Source organism: Sapajus apella, unplaced genomic scaffold (assembly GCF_009761245.1).
Source record: "Sapajus apella isolate SASKATOON/1434 unplaced genomic scaffold, GSC_monkey_1.0 scaffold14, whole genome shotgun sequence".
NCBI lineage: Eukaryota > Metazoa > Chordata > Mammalia > Primates > Cebidae > Sapajus > Sapajus apella.
The window spans coordinates 29,660,246-29,670,022 of NW_022436954.1; the positions used below are offsets into that span (position 1 = coordinate 29,660,246).

The following is a 9,777-nucleotide window of genomic DNA, read 5'->3' on the forward strand; positions in this document are numbered from 1 at the left end:
ACCTCCAACTGCCTGGTTCGAGCGATTCTCCTGCCACAGCCTCACAAGCAGCTGGGACTACAGGCACGAGCCACCACGCCCAGCCAATTTTTATATTTTTAGCAGAGATGGGGTTTCACCATGTTGGCCAGGATAGTGTTGATCTCCTGACCTTGTGATCTGCCCATCTTGGCTTCCCAAAGGGCTGGGATTACAGGCATGAGCCACTGTATCTGGCGATTTATGACTCTTTATAGGTGGAAAGGACTAAAAGAGTTGTATCTGAAAACAGAAACTCTTAAATTTTATATTCTGCAATTGTCAGCTAAGGATGTGTAATTCATCAAATACTGACTTAAAATAATCTGAGAAAATGGGTGGGCCCTATACCATTTGTAACTAATAACTTTGTTTAGGTTGTGTGAGGAATCTGTAACATGATGATTTTGGCTATATGATACCTGTTTTCAATTCTTAAAAACAAAAAACCCAAACATTCTGATTTTCTTGTTTAAAAAGTTGTTTTCATTTTAATGATCTGAGTTAGTAACAAACAAATGTACAAAATTGTCTTTCACATTTCCATACATTGTGTTATGGACCAAATGAAAACGCTGGACTACAAATGTAGGTTTCTTTATAGCCTTAACTTCAGTTATTGTCACTTATAAATAAAGGTGATTTGCTAACACATGCATTTGTGAACATAGATGCCAAAACTTGTACACGTAAGTTAATGCACAACCAAGAGTATACACTGTTCATTTGTGCAGTTATGCGTCAAATGCAACTGACACAGAAGCAGTTATCCTGGGATATTTCACTCTATATGAAAAACATCTTGGAGAAATTGATTGAAATACAGTTTAAAACAAAAATTGTATTCTATAAATACAATAAAAATTGCAACTTGCACATCTGAAGCAACATTTGAGAAAGCTGCTTCAATAACCCTGCTGTTATACTGGTTTTATAGGTGTATCTCCAAAGTCATGGGTTGGGATATAGCTGCTTTAAAAAGAAAATAAATATGTATATTAAAAGGAAAATTACACTTTAAAAATGTGAGGAAAGCTTTGAAAACAATCTTAATCCATGAGTCCATCTATATATTTTCAAGTTTTAGAAACAAATTTAGAATTTTCAAAGTAATCTGAAAACTTTATAAGCCATTTTAAAATAAGATTTTGTTCCCCCCATCTTACCAATGTTTCCTATTTGATAGTGTGATACAGAAATGGGCAGTTTCTGGTGTCAACTTACTGTGCTAATTCATAAATCATTATGCATTTATGACTTCAGCAGCCACTCATCTGAACTAGTAATAAACACCAACACAAACTGATTTTTTATATTAAATTATTTTTAGATCTCTAAAGGTAGGAAAATCCAATCTTTCTTAAAAATACTTTCCTGGGTTGTGGCAACATGTGCTTTACCTCTTCAACTCTACCTAAAACCTAAAGTTATTTCTCTGTTATAAATTTCAAACTCCCTGGCAAGGAATGTAAATGCTAACCAGCTAGGTATTTATAGTCATGCGCTGCAGAACAACTTTTTAGTCAGAGACCACATATTTGACAGTGGTCCCATAAGATTATAATACCATATTCTTACTGTCCCTTTTCTATGTCTAAATACACAGATACCATTGTGTTACAACTGCCTACAGTATTCAGTACAGTAACACGCTGTACAGGTTTACTATATAGCCTGGGCATGTTGTAGGCTATGCCATCTAGGTTTGTGCACTATGATGTTCGCACAACGGAATTGCCTAACAATGCATTTCTCAGAATGTATCCCTGTTGTTAAGCAACGCATGACTGTATTAAATTCATACAAAGCGATAACTCATGAATGGTTGTCATAATAACATTTCCATTTTTCTCTAAGGCCTGAGGTTGATGTCTTTGCCTATGCTCTATGGATCAAATGAGAGAACATGATGCAGCTAAACAATAGGGTCTCTTTGAGGCAGTATCAATAGACTTAGCCTCCCATATTATAAAAACCTTTGTTGTACTAAAATGAATACAACTGTAAGCAGTTTGAGGGCAACTGCAGTGCAAAAGGAAATGGGTTATTTTCTGTGGGAAACATAAGATTAACCTTAAAGAGATATCTTTGTTTGCCATGAGGCATATCATGAAGAAAATGTGGCTAGTGAATTCAAACATTCACTCCAAGAGCTACCTAAATGTAAGGTGGCTTTTAAAAATACTTAAATTATCAATGACTCAGAAACGTAAGCTGGAAAAGTAATATAAAGATATATATTTACAATGCTACATTAGAAGATGTAGTTCCCTACTCTGCACTTTGGAAATGAAAGACAGCAATTCTATCCAGAGTCAATACTATCAGAAAGAAACACGGCTGCTTCCTACTCTTCTTCACTTGGAAAATTCATTTTATGATGCTCCCACCGTTGACACTCTGCGTCTCTCATATGAGTTAGGCAAAATGAATCTAATAGGTTACTTTTGTTTTCAAAATAAACCACCCAAACAGGTTTTTTAAAACTTTCAAAAATAGAACATTTAACCCTTGAGAGAAACTTCCATTACTGAGTACCTAGTCTAATGGCAAGTACAGTATTAAGGATTATTGCTTTTAATAAGATAACCATCAGAAATAAATATGTAAGCTTAACTCAAATCCTCATTTTTCACCCAACGCTACAATGTTTATTCTCAAGTCACATTATTTTCAATTCTTTGCCAGTTTACTGAGGTTTTAAGTATAAAAAGTTGGCCTGTTAATTCAAAATCAAGACAATAGCAATAGCCATGTATCTTATTTGGGCATTGAGCAGTAACACTGCTCTCTTGATAGGATTTAAGGCACTAAATGGTGGTAAAATAAACAAAAGGATGATGATTAACTTCTTTAGAATCCTAAAAAAGGAGATAGTTTAGAATGACACTAGTAAATCTTTTTCTCAAACAAATAAGGCATCCTGTTGGCAAATGCAAATAAAACACAAGGTCATGTTGAACCTAATACATTCACTGTCTCAGCTAAACTACTTGAAATGCTACCTATCAAACCTAAGAAAGCTACAATAGTGTGTATAAAGGTTGGAAAGGCACCAAAAAGAGAGCTCTACAACTTCCAGTTCTAAGAGTTAAGGAAGCTGTGTTTAACACTGCAAATAGTCTAATTATCAGTTTTATTCTTTAAAATGTAAATGTAGTTAGATTTTTACCTCGACAAGTTAATCAAGTGCTAGTTTAGTAAGAAATTTATGAATTAGAAAATTACTGCAGTGTTAAACACAGCACTATTTATAAAGCTAAACTAATTCTAGCACTGAATGCATATTCTGGATAACACTGAAGCAAATCTGTATGAACAAAAATGGTTACCTCAAGATAGAATTCACAATAGAAATTCAACATATAGCTAAATAAGATTTACTAAAAGTAACAAAAGGTATTGTAGAGATATATCCAACATAATTATAACCACAACATTTTTCTTGTGAAAAATACAACTATTACTGAAATAAAATGTACAATTGAAAATTTCCAAAGGAAAAAACAGTATAAATGAAAATACTTTTCTTTGCAATAGGGAAAATAGTATGTCATTGTTTTTTTATCACAATATAATTTGACACAAAAAGCAGTCAGAGAATTGCACCAATTCCACATCCAGTTTCCTGAACATGTTAAGAGTAAAAGAAGTCTGTAAAGCAGAATGGTTTCCAAATTTTATATTTTAAATTGATGATATTCTTACACAGGATGTCACATCACAGAAGACCTGTTTACATAATGTACAATATTTCTGGTTTTGTGGCCAGATGTGAGTACAGACATATGCTTTCTGCCACTTCTCTGTCATTCTGGTATTTAGCCAGAGTCAGAAAAAAAAAATAATACTCGTTACTTTAAGTGTTATTTCTCTAGCAATAAAGAAAAATTATACTTAGTGCATGCTTCATCATTTGTCAAAAAATGTTTCTGAAAATAAAACTCAAGTTACCCAATGGTTTACAAAATAGAAAAATCATTCATTAGGTAAAAATGTGGTAGGACTTAGGTCCATTTCCAGAGGACTGACTTACTTCCTAAAGGCAGCACCACTGTCCTTCAGCAGAGGTGGCGAAGACAGTTCCATGATGGAAGTGGCCGGCCTGCAGAAGACCACTACTTGACAGCTGATTATCTTTGACCACCCCATATCTGCCATTTCATTAGTGCTATAAAAAAGATGGGACTTTTGTGGAAAAGTTAGGAACACTTCTGCTGTACATGATTTAGAAGTTCTCCAAATTTTTCAAAGAGGTCCTCTACCCATTTTACATTTTTCATACAAAGTTGAACAATTTCCTCCTGTCCTAAATCTTCATTTTTTTTCTGCACCGAAGAAATCTAAAAAAAAGAAAATTGCCACATTAGTTTGTACTTATCACTTCATACTTAAGTTCACCTGCAAGTACTGATATTTTATTTTTTCTTAATCCCATCCATGGAGAATGATTATTTCACATAAATTTGGGTGAGATCTAATCCTTTCATCTTTGGCTCCAAGAGGGCAGAAAGGAAGGCTAGAAAAAGTACTTTAAACTTTCTCTATTCTTCCAATTATGTTAGAAGCCAAATGACAAATTTTGGAGCCGATTCTGCATTTTAGAGCATTGCAAAAATAGTCAACCTATTTTGCATCACCATCTTTGCTTTCTCCTTTGCTATATAAACGTTAGATTTATGAGCATCTTTCCATACCAGAGTACTGTCAAACACATTAGATAAAGCCTTGGGCCAACTTAACCCTTTTTAATTAAATGAAGTGACAGTGCTGGTCAAATAAGGTAGTATTGTCTACAACCCTTTAACCTGTCTGTGGAAATTAATGCTTATATCCCATCCACGAGGTGATATTTTGTCATGTATAATTTCTGAACAATGTAAAAGCTACAATTAAATTTTAACTTTTAGTTTTTCATGCCAAGGCACAAAACCCCATTTCTCTACAACTAAGTGGGATAAGGCCATTCTAAATAATAAGTAAGGCAGCGAGATATCAAAGCAGTGACTGAAGTGAATTAAAGCAACATCATTATACACTGAGAGAACAAAATGCAATAACACATCATTTATTATGGCGATGGAAAGCAAGCACCAGCAGCTTCAAAACATTACCAACTATAGCTTCTATAATAGGTGGTGAGGCTCAGGTAAATCTGAGCAAAAAACATAGCAGAGAGACTCAGAACAACAAATCATCGAGTCATTATTTACAGAATACATAGGCAAAATATATACACACATGTATTTCAAAATTCTCTTTAAAACATTCAAAAATACTATAGGTAGAATCTCCTTAATATTCTGAAAAACATACATTTCTTTTTTAAATAAATGAGAAGAAATTACCTCATCCTTACATATCAGATAAACATGATATTTATAATGATGGAGTGAATGATATAAAGAATACAACTGTATTTTCTCTGGATCGACAGCAAACTCCTATAAAAAGAAGAAAGTTTATAGATAGATTTCATGGAGTATCTGAGTAAGAACACTTTGAGGAAAATAAAAGTCTCAATGGCAATGTTAAAAATGACTTTTATGGGTATTAACTTGTGTTAATATGGAGAGACTTATTCAAAATAAGAACTTAGGTTATATTTTAAAATCTTATTTATCCTGAATATAAATATGTATTATTGAAACTTAAGCATTATAGGAAAATTTAAACAATAAACATATGAGATGATTTATAAAATAAAAGCTCCTTATAATCTGCTTCACAGGTAAACAAGGTTAATGGCATGTTATATATTTTTTAATGTTTGTCCCCTAGGTATAACATGTATGTCAATGACACTACTTTTGTAATGAGAAGGGAATCATACTATACATATTGTCCAGCAACTTTTCTTCTTTCTTCCAACTTGTTTTTTGACCTAACTAAAAATGGGCTATTTTTTCATTTAGTACATATAGCTGTCTCTCCCCAACCTCCCCAAATATAAACTATATGAGGGTAGGGACTTTTAACCAGTTTTCACTGTTATATCTCTAGTACTTATAGCTGTATTTGGCAAACTGTTGGCACTCGATTTTTTTTTTTTCAAAGAATGAACAAATCTACCTCTTTATAAAAAGCACATAGTATGACATTAGGTGGCTCTTTATTTAACCAGCCTCACACTGGTGGCTATTTAACAAACAGCAATAATGGGACTGCTCTTATAAACAATTCTACAATGAGCAAAGGCATGTATTTTTATGCATTTCTGAATCTGTTTCTATGGAATATATATATATACACATATATTTTTAGGCAGTGTCTCATTCTGTCATCTGGACTCGACTGCAGGGGTGCAATTTTATTTTATTTCTTTTCGTGACAGTATCTCATTCTGTCACCCAGGCTGCCGTGCAGGGGTGCAATCACGGCTCACTGCAGTCTCAACTTCCTGGGCTCAAGCGATCCTCCCACTCAGCTTCACAAGTAGCTAGGACTACAGGTACATGGCAACATGCCTGGCTAATTTTTTTTTCTCCCTCCAGGGTAGACATGGGGCCTTGCTTTGTTGCCAAGGCTGGTCTTGAACACCTGGGCTCAAGTGATCCTCCAGTCTCAGCCTCCCAAAGTGCTGGGAGCCATTGTGCTCAGCCCTGAATACAATTTTGCTGTGAAGTTGATATGCTGACAAACTGTTTTCTGAAGAGGTTATAACAATTTATACTATGTTTGAAGATGAGCAAATTCCAATTTTAATGATGCTGCAGATATCAAATAAACATTTCATCTTTTTACGAAATGTGTTGTGCACACTCACTTACCTATGTGCCTGCATATCCAGTTACAAATATACTTGTATTACAGGTACTAGATATGTTAATGGGTTCGAATTAGCCATTTCACAAGGTATACACATATCAAAACATTTTGTACATAATAAATATATACAATTTAAAAAATAGAAAAACTACATGAGATCCAATGGGTTAAAAAAATAAATACCTATAAATATATAAACACAAGCTTGAGATGATTTCTTCCATATTAGTTAATTTAATAAATTTATGAGCACATATTATATGCCTGATGCTATGCTACAGAAAAAAAAAAAGTAACACTGCATCCCTGTTCCTCAGGCCAGAGCTGCTTATTCTTACCTGAAAAACCTTCACACTTAATGACAACATAGTAAAATATTTGCTTGTTTCAATGTTTTACATTGCAAATTGTATTAACAATTGGAGAAGATATAGTTACATTAATAATCAATTACACTTACTTGTGCAGATTTAGTGGTTGTTTTAGAAGTCCTTAGAGTTTTCTTATTATAAGCTTTGCCATTCATTTTGATTTTAGAAATAGAAGTTCCTCCACTCTTTGCTTTAGAATCTCGAGTAATTATTGTTAGTTCAGGAAAACTTTCCAAAGCATTCTGTAAAACAATGAAGCAAAATAACTGACACCAAAAGAAAACTAACCTAAACTACTTCCAGCTATCTAAAATTTAGACATGTGTGTGTGGACAAACACCTGTTTGCAGAGGGGTGTGTGTGTACTGATGGGATGTGGTAAATATTTATATACACATATACATACATACACATACACAGGGGAGTTAAACATGGTCACAAGTTCTTTGCAGCTCTTCCTATTGGATATGGAATATATTTCCCCATCCCCTGAATGTGACCCAACTCTATGACCTGCTTATTTAAGCTACAGCACACCACACCACACTAGGAACCCTGAACAGGGCAGAGAGTTCTTTCTAGTAATGTGTCTCTGGCTTCAAGGAAGTACAAAGAGAGACATTTATGTTTCACCAAAGCCCTACCACTGAAACCACTGCTCGCCCCCTGAAATGTGACTGGGCCTTGCTATAAAGAAATCATCTGCCTCTGGTGAAAATGAGGACAGAAGAGAAGTGGCACTGTAGTGCTTCTCTGGCTTCACTACTTCTCTTGCTTATTTTGACTGCCCAACAAGTACTTGTAAGATAAGATCCTAAAACAGAGCATGATGGGTTTTTGACAGTGGTCCTGTGGCAAAACCAATTCCACTCCATCCTTTAAAAGTCATTGGTGGCCAGGCATAGTGGCTAATACCTAGTGGCTCATACCTATAATCCCAGCACTCTGGGAGGCCAAGGCGGGTAAATTGCTTGAGGCCAGGAATTCAAGATCAGCCTGCCCAACATGGTGAAACCTCATCTCTACTAAAAATACAAAAATTAGATGGGTGTGGTGGTACATACCTGTAATCCCAACTACTCAGGAGGCTGAGGTAAGAGAATTGCTTGAACCCAGGAGGCAGAGGTTGCAATGAGCCAATATCACACCACTGCACTCCAGCCTGGGTGACAGAGTAAGACTCTGTCTCAAAAAAAAAATAAAAAAAATAAAAGCCATTGGCATATCTATGGCCTTACCTACTTGGCAAATCATCCTGACTGACTGAAAGGCTACAAACAATAACTGAATGATACTTGTAGCTACATTTAACTAGTTTGATTATGACTTTATAAAAATTAAATTGAGCTCCTAATCATTTATTTTGACACTGAAAATGTTGAAGTCCTCCTATTATATTTGTGATTCAGAATGCAGTCCTCATTTGATAAGCTCAACTGTTTTATAAACAGTTACAACCTTTAAAGCCACTCTTCTCCAAACTCATCTATTGTTTCTGAGTACCTGGTATTGGGGCCCTGAAAATGGTACCTTTTTAAAAACAGGCAACCAAAATTTTTCTTAGTATAAGTGTAGGAGGGAACTAAATTTCATTTGATAGAAACAATAACACTTTTGGCATTTTCTACCAGAGGCAGCTACCATCACATTCTACCTTCATTCCTTTCTCAGATTATTTGTGCTCTTATCATATACTCTGGTGTTTTCCATTTAAAACATGCACAGACTTGACAGTTTTTGGATCCAGAATTACTATTTGCAACAAATAGAAGACTAAAGATTCTAAATTTGGAAACAACACACATTAAGTCAGTGGAGATGAAAGAAGAAAATCAAAATCTTTCCAACGACCACAGATGCCTAAGATAATCTGAAGTACACCGATTTCAGAAAAAGGCAGAACACATCATTACCTTGAAAAGGCTTCAGGACTCCTAACATCACCAAGATAAAGCACACTAATTATTTATAAAGAACAGAAAATCTTTCTTAATCTAGTATTTGTAATGTTTTACTTCAAATCATTCTAACTTTTAATATTATATAATCTGACTTTGAAATGCAAATTGCTAAGGCTGGGCATGGTGGTTCACACCTGTAATCCCAGCACTTTGGGAAGCAGAGGCAGGCAGATCACTTGAAGTCAGGAGTTCAAGACCAGCCTGGCCAACATGGTGAAACCCAGTCTCTATTAAATTACAAAAATTAGCCGGGCGCGGTGGCTCAAGCCTGTAATCCCAGCACTTTGGGAGGCCGAGGCGGGAGGATCACAAGGTCAAGAGATCGAGACCATCCTGGTCAACATGGTGAAACCCCGTCTCTACTAAAACTACAAAAAATTAGCTGGGCATGGTGGCACGTGTCTGTAGTCCCAGCTACTCAGGAGGCTGAGACAGGAGAATTGCCTGAACCCAGGAGGCGGAGGTTGCAGTGAGCCGAGATCGCGCCATTGCACTCCAGCCTGGGTAACAAGAGCGAAACTCCGTCTCAAAAAAAAATAAATTACAAAAATTAGCCAGGTGTAGTGGTGGGCACCTGTAATCCCAGCCACTCCGGAGACTGGGGTAGGAGAGGCAGAGGCTGCAGTAGGCAGAGATCGCGCCCCAGCACTCCAGCCTGG

The 9,777-nt window shown here is 35.6% G+C and overlaps 1 protein-coding gene across 3 annotated transcripts in view; it reads right to left on the reverse strand.

Annotated features, from left to right (window-relative positions):
* Positions 1-481: 481 nt before the first annotated feature.
* The window catches only part of QSER1 (glutamine and serine rich 1), an 89,843-nt gene continuing 80,547 nt past the window's right edge, over positions 482-9,777 (reverse strand). For 2 of the 3 annotated variants that reach the window (XM_032283645.1, XM_032283643.1), the window contains 2 exons: positions 7,247-7,399; positions 5,071-5,462 (listed from right to left, as the gene is read on the reverse strand). In XM_032283645.1, the coding sequence (XP_032139536.1) occupies positions 5,145-5,462; positions 7,247-7,399 (471 nt within the window). In that variant the 3' untranslated portion in view covers positions 5,071-5,144. Of the gene's footprint in view, positions 4,362-5,070; positions 5,463-7,246; positions 7,400-9,777 lie in introns of those variants that run through there. The other variant, XM_032283644.1, reaches the window with a different exon arrangement.